This window comes from Bison bison, unplaced genomic scaffold, assembly GCF_000754665.1.
Source record: "Bison bison bison isolate TAMUID 2011002044 unplaced genomic scaffold, Bison_UMD1.0 scf7180017864485, whole genome shotgun sequence".
NCBI lineage: Eukaryota > Metazoa > Chordata > Mammalia > Artiodactyla > Bovidae > Bison > Bison bison.
Genome location: NW_011495045.1, coordinates 444964 through 464370, shown reverse-complemented (window position 1 = coordinate 464370; position 19407 = coordinate 444964). Strand labels below are relative to the sequence as shown.

General features: G+C 37.6%; 1 protein-coding gene across 1 annotated transcript in view; it reads left to right on the top strand.

Annotated features, from left to right (window-relative positions):
* Nucleotides 1–2364: 2364 nt before the first annotated feature.
* The window catches only part of ALKBH8 (alkB, alkylation repair homolog 8 (E. coli)), a 114504-nt gene continuing 97461 nt past the window's right edge, over nucleotides 2365–19407 (top strand). Inside the window, exons 1-2 of the mRNA XM_010862922.1 lie at nucleotides 2365–2509; nucleotides 8435–8672. Of these exons, the coding sequence (XP_010861224.1) occupies nucleotides 2381–2509; nucleotides 8435–8672 (367 nt within the window). The 5' untranslated portion in view covers nucleotides 2365–2380. The remainder of the gene's footprint in view (nucleotides 2510–8434; nucleotides 8673–19407) is intronic.

Here is a 19407-nt window from a genome sequence, read left to right as displayed (position 1 = left end):
TTCTACTTCTTAAACTGGATTATTGCAAGTCCTCTTGCCTCTCATTTCCCTATTGTGCTGTCCAGCTCGCCTATTTTACTGGCCTTACCTCCTGTCTCATGTGCTACATGTATTATTTAAGCTGGATTACTGCCGTTTTTTCAGTAGTCTCAACATTTTTATTCTGTATATAAAAACTAATAGAGTTTTGACTCTTTAAGAGCCACTTTGAAATTATTTTATTTAAGTTCATGTTTATTTTGTTTGCTAGCTTTGAAGGCTTTCAAGTGGGTGAAGAGTGGAATTGGTGGGTCAGCCAGCATTCTCTCTTCTAAAAAATTATGTCGCTACTCAGTGTCTTTGCCAGACACATCCATTTCTGTTTTTAGCTTCTGTTCTTTATTGCCTCTCTGGATCCCTTCCCTTCCGTATGACTGTGTAATCTTCTTGTCCTGTGATACTCATCTCAAGTCCCCTTCTGTTTTGAAGTTCTCCCAAACTTTTCCAGTTAACATCAATCTTATCTTTTTTGTCTCTATATCACTCTTAAAGAACATTAACACTTAATTACCTAAAGATATGTCATATTCTTTCATTGTTTAATGTTTGTCTGTTTTCCTCAACTAACTTATAAACCTGTGTTGAAAGCATAAACCATGTATTGAATTTGTGTGCTGTAGAGTGCTGAGTCCTTAAGTAGGCATGTGTGTGTTCACTCATCATTTGTTTATCCCTTTAACAAACTTTTATTGAGCACCTGCTGTGTGTTGGTATTCCTGTTCTCCTGGAGTTTACATCCTGATGGAGGAATTAAGCCAACAAATTAAACATCACAAATTTTGTTAAATTCTGTATTTATTTTGCTATAAAACAGGCTTCTGTAATAAAGCATGATGCAGGGAGCTGATTTGGATAGTGTGAAGACCTTTTGGGGAAAGCACTCAGGAACTACTTACTGATTGACATATCTTTAAAAAGTGAAAACATAATTCTATGGTTTCTTATACCTGTTATTTTGACAGTTATAGATACCAAATATTTAACATACAGAGTTTATAAAAATAATAAAATAAACACCTAAACCACCACCTAGCTTAAATACTTTTAATACTTCTGTGTGTCCCTTTCATATTGTAGTTCTTTCTTCTCCCCTGAAATAACTTCTCTCCTGTACTTTGTATTTATTATTTCCTTGCTTTTATGCTATATATGTATTTCTGAACAACATATGGCTTACTTTTGAATTTTGAACTTTATATAATGGAATCATACTGTATATTCTACTGTGAATTTTTTGTTTTGCTTCTTTTTTTTTCCTTTCCTAATATTGATGAAGGTAAAAGAGGAGAGTGAAAAAGCTGGCTTAAAACTCAACATTCAAAAAACTAAGATCATGGCATCCAGTCCCTTCACTTCATGGCAAATAGATGGGAAAAAAGTGGAAACAGTGACAGCTTTTATTTTCTTGGGCTCCAAAATCACTGCACATGGTGACTGTAGCCATGAAATTGGAAGACACTTGCTCCTTGGAAGGAAAGCTATAACAAACCTAGACAGCATATTCAAAAGCAGAGACATCACTTTGCTGACAAAGGTCCATAAAGTCAAAGCTATGGTTTTTCCAGTAGTCATGTATGGACGTGAGAGTTGGAACACAAAGAAGGCTGAGTGCCAAAGAATTGATGCTTTTGGATTGTGATGCTGGAAAACACTGTTTAGAGTCCTTTGGACAGCAAGGAGATCAAACCAGTCAATCCTAAAGGAAATCAGCCCTGACTATTGAAAGAACTGATGCTGAAGCTGAAGCTCCAGTACTTTGGCCACCTGATGGAAAGAGCTGACTCATTGGAAAAGAACCTGATGCTGGGAAAGATTGAGGGCAGGAAGAGAAGGGGGCAGCAGAGGATGAGACGGTTGGATGGCATTACTGACTCAGTGGACATGAGTTTGAGCAAACGCCAGGAGAAAGTAAAGGACAGGGAAGCCTGGTGTGCTGCAGTCCATGAAGCTGCAAAGAGTAGGATACGACTTAGTGACTGAACAACAATAACAAGAACATGTGAGATTTGTCTGGCGCATTTTACTTATGACTTCATAAATAAAGAGATTGGATATGGGAAAACAGCCCACTTAATAGCACTAAAGCACTGACTGTTTTGTAGAACCTACCAGGGATGCTGTTAGATGTTCTTGCTTCTTTGTTACCTTCTTAAATATTCCTTTGTTGTCCATGCATCTGTTTGTTCTCACTTCTCTTGGTTGGTGAAAAGTATAGTAGGTGTTTAAAAATTGTCACATAGAAACATTTATAAAGTATAAAATACATGAACAGTATTATAACTATCCCTTTCTGATTCCTAAGATTGACATTTTGTCCTTTCTTTTTTTCCCCAGGATTGTCATGGATAGCAACCACCAAAGTAATTACAAACTCAGTAAAACTGAGAAGAAACTCTTAAGGAAACAAATTAAAGCCAGGCATACTTTGCTGAGACATGAAGGCATTGAGACAGTATCTTATGCTACTCAGGTAACCTAGAACTATTATTATAATTTGAATTTAAATGTATTGTCATGTTATTGTGTTCTAAGTAGCATTGTTAATAATTGCTCAGAGAAGAAGTTCCATCATGTGTTACAATCTCTGTTAAATGTATATGTGTATATATATATATATATATATATGATAGGACCTTCTAACTTTCTGTTTTGGGACATAGCCTAGTATAGTTTGAATTTCCATTGATTGTGTTGTTTGAACTAGAGGAAACTGCAATTCTGCATTAATAACAATAACACCATATATCTATTTACAGTTTATAAAGCATACTTATATTCATTATTATATTTAATTTCCTAGAAGTCATTATGAGATAGGTGAGAAAACTAAGGTTCTGAGAGGTTGTGATATGTCCATTGATATAAGGTGCTGAGTTGAAATCTAAAGCTAGATCTTTTGTACCCTAATGCAGTCTTCTTTCGTCTATTCCTAACTTCATCTCTATTATAAAGTATTTTGATTATATGCTGTGAAACATTTTTTATTTATCAGATTTTATTTATAAAACCTTTTTATTATCTGATGGGCAATGATTAAATGATATATATGTATGCATGTATATACACACACACACACACACACACAACTCTTCCTGGGCTATGAATGAGGAGAAGTTAGCTTAACTCTTAGCTTCTCCACTTATTTGTACATGAGCAGTACCCTTTGACCTCAGCTTTCTTCATTTGTAAGGACATACTATTACATACCTTTTTATTACATTGGGTTGTTAGATTCTAAAGAGAACATGTGTATGATAGTACTTCCTAGTCATTGAAATACCATATGAGTATAAAGTATTCTTATGCTATTCGTTCTGATTGTAAAGATATAGGATAAGGATAGTAAGGGAACTTACTACTGAGGGCCAAAGACATACAGTTTAGAAGGTGAAGCTGAGATCAAAACTTAGATCTCTTGATTCTCGGACTAGTACTCTTCTGTCACTCTTGTTCTGTCTTCTGTGCTGCATCACAGTTTAGGAATGAGTGGAGCTTTAGTATTAGCCCTGCTTAGATTTCCTTACATATTAGTAACTTCAGGCTCACCCACCCATGGTGTCCTTGCACAGTGTGCCTCACGCCCAAGTTCCTGTACTGTTCCCTCATGGTCACGGGCCTCCAGGTACTCCTGCTCCCGCTGCCTGTGCTGACGATGCTGGGTGGCTCGTGGGCTCCACAACCGATGAAATACAGTTTAATGTAATTAGGTAAGCTGCTTGTGGTGTGAGATGCGTTCCTGTGGCCTGGTTCTGCAGTGGAGAGCAGGAGCGCCAAGATGGGGCTGATAAGAAATGTGCTTTGCAGATGCAAAATCCTTATCAAACACTAAGCACTGAAGAAACAGTTGTAAGACATCATCTAAAAACCAGCCTAGTGGAGGACTTTTCCTTTCCTGAAGAAGACCTTCGATAAAAGCACACACACACAACACAAATTAATAACTTCAGATAATTTAAACCAAATCCCACGAAAAAGGATGGAGTAGATAATAGATTAGAATTAATATATATGCACACACTTACTGCCAAGAGCCACTGCGGCTGTGAGGCTTTCAGAAGATTAATGACATACTCTATTTTCATCAATTCTCAAGCATAACTGGCTTTTTTTCCCCTTACAGGGGTTGTGTAGAAAAGTAGTAAGAAAAGAAATGGGTTTCTTTGCTGCCTCTGAAACTTGTTTCTGGTTGAGATGAACTTCTCTTTTAGATCTTTAGAAGTTTTAACCTCATCTTCATGGCTCCCAAAGTGTCATTTTATTTGGACTTGATTATTTTTTTCTCCTCAGTACTTTTTAAGGAAGAGAAAACATTTGTAGAAGGACTTCCAATTATATGTTATATATCTAGAGGAGAACAAATGCTTTTTTTACTATATGTCATAAATATAGATATCTTTGTGGACTTCCCAGTGGTAATAGTGGTAAAGAACCCGCCTGCCCATACAGGAGTCTTAAGAAACGTAGGTTTGATCCCTGGGTCAGAAGATCCCTTGGAGGAGGCATGGCAATCCACTCCAGTGATCTTGCCTAGAGAACCTGTGGACAGAGGAGCCTGGCAGGCTTCAGTCCTTAGGGTTGCACAGAGTCACACACGACTAAAGCAACTTAGCACGCATGCACGTAGGTATCTTTGTACAATGTTATAGAGATTGTTAGGTTTTTCTAGAGCCATGGTCCTCAACCTATCAGGACTGAGATAACTTTAAAAAAATCTGAATTCTTTTCTTCATATTACTGGAAAAATTGCTTGACTAAACAACTGTTTATTAAAGTAAGCATTAATTGTATAGCCCACATGTAATAGTAAGTAAGTTCCTCCCTTCCTTCCCGCATTGCACTTGTTTTTGTGTGGTTTGACTTTAGCATTGCCCACAAATCACTTGGACAGCATTTCTGAGTACTGCTACTCCTCAGGTCACCTCTCACTGTCTTCCCCAATTCCTAGGTAGGGCTATGGATCCTTGTCAGTTACAAAACTTGTATGTCCTTAGATTTGGGAATACTGGAAATATTTTTGTATTATGGCTACATATGACCAAAGCTATTCTGGTACTTTAATTTATAATCTCACTTAATGAGTCCAGGATAAACCATCTGAGACTAAATTTTATACCATATTTTATAGTATTGTATTAGTATGTTTATTGTGTGTATGTGTGTGTATACTTACATGTTCTTTTGTCATTAAGTCCTGTTCAGCTCTTTTGAAACCCCATGGATGGTAGTCTGCCAGGCTCCTCTGTCCATGGGATTTCCCAGGCAAGAATACTGGAGTGGGTTGACATTTCCTTCTCCAGGGCACCTTCCCCACCCAGGGATCAAACCTGTTTCTCCTGCACTGTGGGTGGATTCTTTACCACTGAGCCACCGTACATATAAACTATTGGCTGCCCCATAACAGAGCAGAGTTTTACTTATTATCCAATTTTATAATAATTTATTTTATATTCTTTTAAAACAAGGTTCTAGATATGAACCTTCTCATTTTATACATATGAAACTGATACATTATGTTCTAAACTCCAGCTTCATATAAATCAAGTGTTGGCAGACTACTGTCTTCAGGTCAAATCTGACTTGTTAGCTAAGAAAGAGTTTTACAATTTAAGGGTTGTTAAAAAATTAAAACTAAATAGAGACTTAGTAGATGCTGAAGAGATCAAGAAGAGATGGAAAGAATACACAGAAGAATTGTACAAAAAAGATCTTGATGAACTGGATAAGTATGATAGTGTGATCAGTTACCCAGAGCCCAGGGCCAGATATTCTGGAGTGTGAAGTCAAGTGGGCCTTACTTAGGAAGCACTGCTGTTAAGAAAGCTAGTGGATGCGATGGAATTCTAGTAGCTGTTCACAACCCCAAAGGATGATGCTGTCAAAGTGCTGCACTCAATATATCAGCACATCTAGAAGACCCAGCAGTGGCTACAGGACTGGAAAAGGTCAATCCTCATTCCAGTCCCCAAGAAGGGTAGTACTAAAGAATGTTCAAACCATCAGACAGTTGCACTCATCTCCCATGCTAGTAAGGTTATGCTTAAAATGTTGCACACTGGACTTCAGCAATACACGAACCAAGAACTTCCAGATGACCTACCTGGGTTTAGAAAGGGCATAGTAACCAGAGATCAAATTGCCAACACTCGCCTGATAATAGAGAAAGCAAGGGAATTCCAGAAAAACATCTATCTCTGTTTCATCAACTATACTAAACCCTTTGACTGTGTGAATCATAACAAATTGTGGAAAGCTCTCAAAGAGATGGGAATACCAGACACATTTAACCTGTCTCCTGAGAAACCTTTCTGTGGGTCATGAAGCAACAGTTAGAACCCTGTACAGAACAACTGATTGGTTCAGAATTAAGAAAGTATGACAGGGCTGTCTGCTGTCACCCTGTTTATTTAACCTGTACGCTGAGCACATTATGAGAAATGCCAGGCTGGATGAGTTATAAGCTAGAATCAAGATAGGCGGGAGAAGCATCAACAATCTCAGTTACGTGGATGATACCACTCTAGTGGCAAAAAGTGAAGAGGCACTAAAGAACCTCTTGATCAACCTCTTGATAAGGGTGAAGGAGGAGAGTGAAATAGCTAGCTTAAAACTAAATATTAATAATAAGATCATGGCATCCTGCCCTATTACTGCATGGAAAATAGAAGGGGAAAAGGTGGAAGTAGTGACAGATTTCCTTCTCTTGGGCTCTAAAATCACTGCAGATGGTAACTGCAGCCAAGAAATCAGAAGATGATTGCTTCTTGGCTGGAAAACTATGACAAACCTAGACAGTATATTGAAATGCAGACACATTACTCTGCTGACAAAAGGTTTGTAATAGTCAAGGCTGTGGTCTCCCCAGTGGTCATGCACAGTTGTGAGAGCTGGACTGTAAAGAAGGCAGAACATCAAAGAATTGATGCCTGCAAACTATGGTGCTAGAGAAGACTCCTGAAAGTCCCTTGGACGGCAAGGAGATCAAACCAGTTAATCTTAAGGGAAATCAACCCTGAATACACTTTGGAAGAACTGATGCTGAAGCTGAAGCTCCAGTATTTTGGTCAACTGGTGCAAACAGCTGACTCATTAGAAAAGTCCCTGATGCTGGGAAAAGATTGAGGGCAGAAGAAGAGGGTGTCGGAGAATGAGATGGCTGGATGTCAACACTGATGCAATGGACATGAACTTGGGCAAACTTCAGGAGATGATGAGGGACAGGGAGACCTGGCATGCTGCAGTCCCTGGGGTTGCAAAGAGTTGGACACAACTGGATGACTGAACAACAAAAAATAATTAATGGAACTATGTGACAGAGCCTTGTATGATCTGTGAAACCTAGAATATTTACTCTCTGGCATTTTTCAGAAAAGCTTTGCCAGTGTCTGGTGTAAATGATGAAACTGACGCGGGTAGGCCATTAGTTGTTTACTTTTGTTATGCTTCAGAATTTCAAGATCTTAACATGGTGAAGAATGTTTTTAAGTATAGAGACTATGAGGCTTCAAGCATCAGGATAAAAATAGGAGACCTCTTCCCCACCAAATTCCTTGAGTAAAGTTGAACAGGATTGCAAATGACAAGGAAGTAAGCATGATATTTTCAAAGAAAAAAATTTAATTGCAAAATGACTGGATAATCCAATACAGGAAACTTTTCCTAATTTGTATTCAATAGAACTCGTAGTTGTTTTTTTCTTTGAGCCAGTACCTTTACCTTTAGTTTTTAGTAAACATTGTATAATGGTTATATCCAAAAGTATAGATTCTGGAAACTGACAGAAGTAAATTTGAAATTCAACCCCAAACAATTACTACCTTAACCTCATTTTCTGATTTTTAGTTTCTTTCCATATGAAGTGGGGCTAATATTACCCACTTTGTAGGATTATTGTGAGGGCTTCTCGGGTTGTGCTAGTGATGAATCTACCTGCCAATGAAGGAGTTGCAGGGATGCAGGTTCAGTCCCTTGATTGGGAAGATCCCCTGAAGTAGGAAATGGCAAATTGCTCCAGTATTCTTGCCTGGAAAACTCCATGGGCAGAAGAGCTTGGTGGGCTACAGTCTGTGGGGCCACAAAGAGTCAGATGTGACTGAGCACATACAAGATTGTTGTGAAGATTGTTTTAATGAAGATTGAGTATAAAAATATATAGCACAGTGTCTAGCCAAAAAGCAAGATTTATGTAAATCCTCGTTTCTTCTCCTCTCTACCTCTTCTTTCTGTTTCATTATGTTAAATTTATGAACAGTGAAAGTTATCTTTTAATTTGTGTTTATGGTCACTAAAAGGCTATTTAAAAATCAGTATCATTTACAATATTTTATTTTAAAATGTTATTTAAAAATAACAGGTTGATATCAACTGCTCATATTACTTTCTTTTTTTGTCTTTTTAGAGTCTGATTGTTGCCAATGGTGGTTTGGGTAATCAAGTGAGTAGGAACCAACTGCTTCCAGTTTTAGAGAAATGTGGATTGGTGGATGCTCTCTTAATGCCACCTAATAAACCCTACTCATGTGTAAGATACAAAACTGTAGAAGAATCCAAGAAAGCCTATGATACTCTCAATGGTAAAGAAATAGTAGATGATTTAGGACAAAAGATCATCCTGTACTTGAATTTTGTGGAAAAAGGTATATCAGACAGGTATCTTTTTAAAAATGTTTTTGCTTTTGTGTGAGTTTTCTTTCATATCTAAGTCGAAAGTTTTAGTTATTGTGAAACAAAATAGGACATCCCATTTTGGGGTTAAGCAAACCCCTCTTTTTTTTAACATTCTTTAAACGCCTAGTATTGTATAGGTATGGGACTAGTAGTTGAAGGGAGATGATTGAGATACAGTTAATTATTTCTAAGGAGCTGGTCCCACCAAGCTAACAATATCTTTATTATATATGTTATTTATTTTGGAACCCTGCTGTCTAATTGTGTTTTTCAGTATTTATTGTTAAGGGTTCAGATTTATTTTACAATGTCTACCTAGAAGCTTTCAATTAATCACTTAGGAATTAATTGTGATCCAAATGATTGTGTGCCAAGGTTCACGATTATGGAGGAACAGCTTTAGCCACCAAAGATGCATGAAGCTTTATAGTGGTGATAGTCAGTTGAACTTTCTGTGTTGGTAGAAATATGTTTATATTTTATATCTGTGTTGTCCAGCATGATTCTGTGGATTTTAAAATTTGATTTTATTTAAATAAATTCAATTAACTAATTTAAATAAAAGTTTGACAGACTGCTTTACAAAATTGCTGTAGGGGTTATTCCATCTTTTCACCACTGACCCATGGAAATGAGATATATTGAGATGAACTTTGATGTTTAAACATCTCATCTCCTGCTATTATATTCATTTGCTACCTGTTTAAGCAGTTAAACAGTTTTGTCTAGATAAGCTGTGGGTAAGTAAGTGAGTATATGTCAAAATGATGTTTTTTAAAATAAGACTCAAAGGAAACTTTAAATAACTCCATTAAAGATATGTTTTATAAGTTATAATTCTCAGTGTCTATATGTACTTAATTTTAAATCTGACTTAAGCTTTCAGATTTTGCAAAGCAGATTGTTTTCATATTTTGTTTTTGTGGTCAGTTTTTAAAAATTATATGGTTTAAGAATAAATCTTAATCAGAGAATATTATCATTGGGTTTTCCTCCAGCATGTTGAACAGTGTAAGAAATTGCATGAAATGAATTTTGGAATGGTTTTTATTTGAAATCCTATATTAGATCCAGAGACTTTCTTTTTTTTTAATTGAAGTATAGTTGACTTACAATGTTGTATTAGTTTCTGGTATATAGCGAGGTGATTCAGTTATATATATATATGTGATATATTTTACACTATGGTTTATATGGGATATTGAATATAGTTTCCTGTGCTACACAGTAGGACCTTGTTGTGTATCCATTTTATATGCAGTAGCTTGCATCTGCTAACCCCAAACTCACAAACCATGCCTCTCCTACTTCCCTGCCCTTGGCAAGCAACCAAAAATCTGCTCCCTATATCTGTAAATCTGTTTCTGTTTTGTAAATAAGATCATATGTGTCATATTTTAGATTCCACATATAAGTGATATCGTATGGTATTTGTCTCTCTCTTTCTCACTTACCTTAGTATGATAATCTCTGTTTCAATCCATGTTGCTACAGGTGGCATTCTTTCATTTTTTTATGGCTGAGTAGTATTCCATTATATATATATGTGTGTGTGTGTGTGTACACATACATCTTCTTTATCCATTCATCTGTCCATGGGCATTTATGTTTCTTCCATGTCTTGGCTGTTGTAAATAATGCTACTGGGAACATTGGTGTGTGTGTATCTTTTTGAATTATAGTTTTGTCCAGATGTATGCCCAGGAGTGGAATTGCTGGGTCATATAGCAACTCTAGATTTTTGAGAAACCACCATACTGTTATTTCACATTTTTCTATTACTTGACCATAGAAGTAAAAATAAATATTTAAATTTTATATTAAGTATTTAGAATCTGGTTTGTTTATGGAGGGGCATACTGTAGATATGAGAAAACTTTCTTAGATTTAAAAAGTGGCCTGATCGTGTTCAAACAAAATACTTAAGTAAATACTGTTGTATTTGCTATTGGTAATTGCAGTGGATAAAATGTACCATGATTTTTATCTCAGCCTTAATTTTTGTATTTTTAATATGTTGTGTGCTGGGCTCCCTTTGGCAGCACATATACTGACATGTTATATGCCTTTCAACATTATGATTTCTAAAAATGAGGCTTAGAATGTTGACTGAAAAAACAAGTCACAACCTAGAAATTGACAGTTATGTTTTATTTGGTGGGAATGTTTAGGACTTCAGGCCCAGGAGACAGCATCTCAAGTAGTCCTGAGAAACTGCTTTGAGGCAGTGGGGGAAGCAGTCAAGTTATGTAGGAGTTTGCAATACAGTGGGGCAGGTAGTCTCAATGTCAAAGATTACTGTTAATTAGGGAAAATCATATATCTTTCAAGTTAAGGAATTTAACACTTTTATAAGTTTAGAAATATGCAAGCGTCTGGGTATACTGAAATAATTTCTTCCATGTGAACCTCACCTATGTGGGGCCAGAATCCTGTTTCTTGACTTAAAAAAAAATTTAACTATTTTAATTGAAGAATAATTAACTTTACAGTATTGTGATGGTTTTTGCCATTCATCGACATGAGTCAGCTACAGGTGCACATATGTCTGCCAATCCTGAACCCCCCACTCATCTCCCTCCCTACCCCATCTCTCTGGGTTGTCCCAGAGCACTGACTGACTTTGAGTGCTCTGCTCCATGCATTGAACTTGCATGGTCATCTATTTTACATATGGTAATATACATGTTTCAGTGCTATTCTCCCAAATTATCCCACTTTCACCTTCTCCCACAGAGTCCAAAAGTCTGTTCTTTACATCTGTGTCTCTTTTGCTGCCTTGTATATAGGATTGTCATTACCATCTTTGTAAATTCCATATATATGTGTTATTATACTGAATTGGTGTTTCTCTTTCTCACTTACTTCACTCTGTATGATAGATTCCAGTTTATCCACCTCATTAGAACTGACTCAAATGTCTTCCCTTTTATAGTTGCATAATATTCCATTGTGTTTATATACCACAACTTCCATGCATCTGCCAATGGACACCTTGGTTGTTTTCATGTCCTACCTATTGTAAACAGTGCTGCAGTGAACATTGGGGTACATGTGTCTCTTTCAATTCTGGTTTTCTTGGTGTACATGCCCAGCAGTGGGATTGCTGGGTCATATGACAGTTCTATTTGCAGTTTTATAAGAAATCTCCATATGGTTCTCCATAATGGCTCTACCAGTGTGCATTCCCACCAACAGTGTAAGAGGGTTCCCTTTACTCCACACCCTCTCCAACATTTATTGTTTGTAGACATTTTGTTGGTGGCCATTCTGACTGGCATGAGATGATACCTCATCATGGTTTTGATTTGCATTTCTCTAATAACGAGTGATGTTGAGCATCTTTTCACGTGTTTATTAGCCATCTGTATGTCTTCTTTGGAGAAATGTCTGTTTAGTTATTTGGCCATTTTTTGATTGGGTTATTTGTTTTTCTGGTATTGAGTTGCATGGGCTGCTTGTATATTTTGGAGATTAATTCTTTGTCAGTTGTTTCATTTGCTGTTATTTTCTTGTGAAGACTGCCTTTTCACATTGCTTATAGTTTCCTTTGTTTGCAAAAGCTTTTAAGTTTAATTAGGTTCCATTTGTTTATTTTTGTTTTATTTCCATTACTCTGGGAGTTGGGACATAGAGGATCTTCCTGTGGTTTAAGTGTTCTGTCTATATTTTCCACTAAAATTTTATAGTTTCTGGTGTTACATTTAGATCTTTAATCCATTTTGAAGTTATTTTTGTGTATGGTGTTCGAAAGTGTTCTAGTTTCATTCTTTTACACATGGTTGACCAATTTTCCCAGCACCACTTGCTAGAGAGACTGTCTTTTCTCAATTGTATGTTTTTGCCTCCTTTGTCAAAAATATAAGGTGTCCAGAGGTGCATGGATGTATCTCTGGGCTTTCTATTTTGTTCCATTGATCTATATTTCTGTCTTTGTGCCAATACCATACTGTGTTGATGACTGTAGCTTTATAATATAGTCTGAATTCAGGCAGGTTGATTCCTCCAGTTCCATTCTTCTTTCTCAAGATTGCTTTGGCTCTTTGAGGTTTTTTGTGTTTCCATACAAATTGTGAAATTATTTGTTCTAGTTCTGTTGAAAATACCATTGGTAGCTTTATAGGAATTGCACTGAATCTATAGATTGCTTTGGGTAGTGTAGTTATTTTCACTACATTGATTCTTCCAATCACGAACATGGTATATTTCTCCATCTATTTGTGTCATCTTTGATTTCTTTCATCATTGTTTTATAGTTTTCTATATATAGGTCTTTTGTTTCTTCAGGTAAATTTATTCCTAAGTATTTTATTCTTTTCATTGCAATGGTGAATGGGATAGTTTCCTTAATTTCTCTTTCTGTTTTTTCATTGTTAGTGTATAGGAATTCAAGTGATATCTGTGTATTAATTTTATATCCTGCAACTTTACTATATTCATTGATTAACTCTAGTAATTTTCTGGTGGTATCTTTCGGGTTTTCTATATAGAGGATCATGTCATCTGCAAACAGTGAGAGTTTCACTTCTTTTCCAATTTGGATTCCTTCTGTTTCTTCTTCTCTGATTGCTGTGGCTAGGCCTTCCAAAACTGTTGAAAAGCAGTTGTGAGAGTTGGCACCCTTTTTTCCTCATTTTAGAGAAAATCCTTGTAGTTTTTCACCATTGAGGATAATGTTCTCTGTGGGTTTGTCATATGTGGTTTTCATTATGTTGAGGTATGCTCCTTCTATTCCTGCTTTCTGCAGAGTTTTTTTTTTTTTTTAATCATAAATGGGTTTCTCTGCATCTGTTGAAATAATCATATGGTTTTTATCTTTAATTTTGTTAATGTGGTGTATGACATTGATTTGTGAATATTGAAGAATCCTTGCATCCCTGAAACAAAGCCCGCTTGGTCATGATGTATGATCTTTTAAATATGTTGGTGGATTCTATTTGGTAGAGTTTTGTTGAGGATTTTGCATCTATGTTCATCAGTGATATTAGCTTGGAGTTTGCTTCTATTTTTTTGTGTGTGGCATCTTTGTCTGGTTTTGGTATTAGAGTGATGGTGGCCTCATAGAATGAGTTTGGGAGTTTACCTTCCTCTCCAATATTCTGGAAGAGTTTGAGTAGGATAGGTATTAGCTCTTTACATTTTTGGTAGAATTCACCTGTGAAGCCATCTGGTCCTAGGCTTTTGTTTGTTGGAAGATTTTTGATTACAGTTTCTATTTCCGTGCTTGTAATTGGTCTGTTCAGATTTTCTATTTTTTCCTGGTTCAGTTATGGAAGGTTATACTTTTCTAAGACTTTTGTCCATTTCTTCCAAGTTGTCCATTTTATTCACATATAGTTGATCATAGTAGTCTCTTATGATCTCTTGTATTTCTGTGTTGTCTGTTGTGATATCTCCATTTTTATTTCTAATTCTGTTGATTTGATTCTTCTTCCTTTTTTCATTGATGAGTCTGGCTTGTCTATTTTGTCTATTTTGTTTAACGGTTTGTCTATTTTGTTTATATTCTCAAAGAACCAGCTTTTAGTTTTGTTTATCTTTATTATAGTCCACTTCATTTCTTTTTCATTTATTTCTGCTCTGATTTTTATGATTTCTTTCCTTCTACTAACTTTGGGTTTTATTGTTGTTGTTGTTGTTGTTTTCTAGTTGCTTATGTGTAAAGTTAGGTTGCTTATTTGATGTTTCTCTTGTTTCTTGAGGTAGGCTTGTATTGCTATGAACCTCCCTCTTAGCATTGCTTTTATTGAATCCCATAGGTTTTGGATTGTTATATTTTCATTATCATTTGTTTCTATGCATATTTTGATTTCCTTTTTGATTTCTTCTATGATCTGTTGGTTATTCAGAAGCATGTTGTTTAGCTTCCTTATGTTTGTGTTTTTTATAGTTTTTTTTTCCTGTAGTTATTATCTAATGTTACTGCATTGTGATCAGAAAGGATGCTTGAAACAATTTCAAGTTTTTAAAATTTACCAAGGCTAGATTTTAGGCCTAGGATATGATCTATCCTGGAGAATGTTCCGTGTGCACTTGAGAAAAAGGCAAAATCCATTGTTTTGGGGCGAAATGCCCTGTAGATATCAGTTAGGTCTAACTGGCCCATTGCATAGTTTGAAGCTTGTGTTTCCTTGCTAATTTTCTGTTTGGCTGATCTATCCATAGGTGTAAGTGGGGTATTAAATTCCCCCACTATTATTGTGTTGCTGTTAATTTCCCCTTTCATACTTGTTAGCATTTGCCTTACATTATTGAAGTGCTCCTGTGTTCGGTGCATATATATTTATAATTGTTATATCTTTTTCTTGGATTAGTCCCTTGATCATTATGTAGTGTCCTTCTTTGTTCCTTGTCATGGTTTTTATTTCAAAGTCTATTTTATCTAATATGAGTATTGCTACTCCTGCTTTCTTTTGGTCTCCATTTGCATGAAATATCATCTTCCAGCCTCTCACTTTCAATCTGTATGTGTGCCTAGGTTTGATGTGGGTCTCTTGTCGACAGCATATATAGGGGTTTTGTTTTGTATCCATTTGGCTAGTCTTTGTCTCTTGGTTGGAGCATTTAACCTATTTATGTATAAGGTAAATTATTGATAAGTATGATCCCATTACCATTTACTTTGTTATTTTGGGTTCATTTTTATAAACCTCTGTGTTTTCTGTCTAGAGAAGATTCTTTAGCATTTGTTGAAGAGCTAATTTGGTGGTGCTGAATTCTCTCAGCTTTTGCTTGTCTTTAAAGCTTTTGAATTCTCCTTCATATCTGAATGAGATCCATGCTGGGTAGAGTAATCTTGGTTGTAGGTTTTTCTCTTTCATCACTTTAAATATGCCCTGCCATTCCCTTCTAATTAGAAGAGTTTCTTTTGAAAGATCAGCTGTTATCCTTATGGGGATCCCCTTGTGTATGATTTATTGCTTCTCCCTTGCTGCTTTTAATATTTGGTCTTTGTGTATAATTTTTGTTAGTTTGATTAATATGTGTCTTGTGGTGTTTTGCCTTGGGTTCATCCTGTTTGGGATTCTCTGAGTTTTTTGGACTTGGTTGGCTATTTCCTTCCCCATTTTAGGGAAGTTTTCAACCATTATCTCCTCAAGTGCTTTCTCATGCCCTTTCTTTTTGTCTTCTTCTTCTTCTGGGACATGTATGATTCAGCTGTTGGGGCGTTTAACATTGTCCCAGTGGTCTCTGAGGTTGTCTTCATTTCTTTTTATTTTTCCCTCTCTTCTTAATTTATTTCCACCATTCTATCTTCCACCTCACTTTTCCTCTCTTCTGTCTCAGTTATTCTGCTGTTGGTTTCCTCCAGAGTGTTTTTAATCTTAGTTATTGCATTGTTCGTTATTGATTGACTCTTCTTTGTTTCTTCTAGATCCTTATTAAACATTTCTTGCACCTTCTCGATCCTTGTCTCGTTTATTTATCTGTAACTCCATTTTGTTTACAAAACTTTGGATCATCTTTAATATAATTATTCCGAGTTCTTCTTCAGATAGACTCCCTGTTTACCTGTTTTGTGTTGGTTTGGTGGGTTTTTATCATGTTTCTTCACCTGCTGGAGATTTCTGTGTTTTCATTTTGCTTAGCTTGCTGTGTTTGGGGTGCCCTTTCTGTAGTCTGGAAGGTTGTGGTTCCTCTTAATTGTGGAGTCTGCTCACTGTGGGTGGGGTTGGACCAGCAGCTTGTCAAGGTTTCTTGGGTGGGGGAACCTGTGTCTGTATTCTGGTGGTTGGAGCTGGATCTCTTCTCTCCAGAGTGCCATGAGATGTTCAGTAGTAGTTTTGGGTTGTCTATGGGTTTGGTATAGCTTTGGGCTGCCCATCTTTTAATGTTCAGAGTTGTGTTCCTATTTTGCTGGAGAATTAGTGTGGTGTCTTGAACTGAAACTTGCTGGCTTTTGGTGGAGCTTGGTTTTAGTGTAGGTATGGAGTCTTTAAGGTGGGCTCTTGTCTATTAATGTTCCCTGAGTCAGGAATTCTCTGATGTTCTAAAGTTCTGGAGTTGAGCCTCCTGCCTCTGGGTTTTGTTCCCAATCTTACTGTAGCCTCACGACTTCTCCATCCATACAGCATAGAAGATAAAACCCCCAGGTTAGTGGTGAAACAACTCTGAACAGCCAGAAACACACAGAGAGTTTCACAGAGTTGTAGAGAGAAAAGAGGAGGGAGATAGAGGTGACCAGGAGGAGAAAAGGGAAGAGACAAAAGTGGAGAGAGAAGTCAAGCCAGTAATAAAGTCCCTAAGTCCTCTCCACAGCTAAGAATACCCAGAGAAATTCACAGTTATATAGAGAAGAGAAAAGGGAGGAGGGTGATAGAGGTGACCAGGAGGAGAAAAGGGAAGAGTCAAAAGGGGAGAGAGCTATCAAGCCAGTAATCAAATCCCTGAGTGAAAATGGATATTGAAGATTAGATTCTTAAAGATAGAAAATTAATAATAAATATCAAAAAGCAAAGATTATAAACTTAGACTAGAGGTTAAACTCCCAAAGATCCAATATAGAAAATATAAAATTGATCACAAAAATTAAAAAGATATTTTTTATCTTTTTATGGAATTTATTTTTTAAAAAATAGTTTCTTTTTTTTTTAGAAAGGTGACAGTAGGCTATAAAAATGAAAGTTAAAGGAGTAATAAAGAATTCAAGTTTTCAAAAATTGAAAAGTGATAATAGTAAAAATACATGTAGGGATTTCTATGGAGCTGTTGTGGGCAATGTGGGTTCAGTTCTGTGTCAGATTGTGTTCTGGCTTGTACTTGTTCTCCAGGTCTATAGCTGCCCCCAAAATACACAGTATCAGCATTAACGTCAGGGTTTTAATTTGTTGCACCTGTCACTTCCAGGGTGGCTACCCCTTCTTTGTTTATTTTGGCTTGCTCTGTTTGCAAGTATCTTCAGTGTCTTAATTTCTGGCTTGACATGAGGGGGCGAAGATGGCCACTTATTTTGGCTCACTTGTTCAGTTGTGCTGTGGAGAGGGAGGAACATTGCAAACAAATACTGCTGGCATGTGTGGGCAATGCTCGCATTGGATGGACCACCCTGGGTTTGCCACAGCCCAAGGCGGAGTGTACTTTCCGGGTCCACAGTGCTCAGGCTCAGGGTGCTCCGTGAGAGTCCTGTCCCAAGTGGATCCTGTGTTTTGTGCACTTCACAAGTCTAAGCCTCTCAGGTTCCTGGGTGCCCCACAAGGGCACAGGCCCAGATGGGGGTGTCTGTTTAGTGCTCATCCCAGGTCCAAGCTGCTCAAGCGACCAGTGCTTGGCGAGCCCACAGTCCCAGGTGGGTCATGCATCTTACCCACCTCCCTAGTCCCTGCTGCTTGGTTTCCTGTGTGTGCCACGAGGGCCTAGTCCCATGTGTCCCGTGTGTCTCCTCTGGGAAGCTGATCTCAGGCTGTGACTCTCCTGGGAGATGTGAACCTTCCAGGATCCCAGGAAGATGTGGTTAGCTGGCAGCCTGTTTACAGCTTGGTGGAAGATGCAGTCTCTTGGGCCAACATTGCAGCGGCCCCTTGCCTTGCGACTCTGGCTGTCGCACACCTGCCTCTCTGCCTCCGGGGAGGGAGGGCTTCAAATAGCAGCTAGCTTCCTCTCCTTTGGTATTTGCTAGGATGCAGATGCAGTCTTTTGTTCTGTGAGTGCGCCAGGTGTTACCACGTGGCGTTAGAGCCTTTTGTAGGAAACATCCTTTTTTTTTTTTTCATCTCTCTGGCGATCCCATAGTTTTGGTTGCTATGTCACATTAGCCTACTCAGATTGTTCTCAGGTCATCCAAACCTGGTATTTATCCTAAGGACTGATGATCCAGCCTGTGCCTCCCTGCCCAGCCCCCACTCACTGGTGGCAGATGTATCTGAGCCACTTCTCCACTGGTAGTTGTGGTTAGGCGTGTATTCTGTGGGTTTTCTTTTTTTTTTTCCAGTTATGCTGGTGGCTGAGACTCCACAGCTCCCCACTGACAGCCTGGGAAAGTATTTCCTATTGTGTGGAAGCTTTTCCTCCTTCACGACTCCCTCCCTGGGACAGGTCTCCATCTCTAAATCTTTTATCTTTGTTTTCATCTTTTATCTTTTGTCCTACCTCCTTGTGAAGACATTGGGCTACCTTTATGAGTGTCTGGTGTCCTTTGCCAGTGTTGAGAAGTTGTTTTGTGGAAGTTTCTCCATATTCAAATAATCTTTTGATGCATTTGTGGGGGAGAAAGTGGTCGCCCCATCCTGTTCCTCTGCCATCTTGGGACCACCCCCTGTTTCTTGATTTTATTATATCCTTAGTTCTTCATTCAACATAGGGAGTGGTGACAGCTGACAGTTGCTGTATTGAAGGCATTGTCCTCTCTTTTGGGTGCCCTCTGGGCTCAGCAGTTTACATTTGGAGGCAAGAAATCACTGATGGTTTTTATATCCTTGATTACTGATACGGCAGGAAATACTCCCATTTCACAGTCTCTGCCCATGGTCGGAAATTTGACCAATATTTGAGAGACATTTCATGACTATTTTTTGTCACATGGTACTTGGCGGATTATCCCAGATTAGACCAAAGTTCTTTCTTGTTGATATGCCACTTCTGGTAATTTCCAGATTAGACTCAGTTCAGTTCAGTTCAGTTGCTCAGTCCTGTCCGACTCTTTGCGACCCCATGAATCACAGCACGCCAGGCCTCCCTGTCCATCACCAACTCCCGGAGTTCACTCAG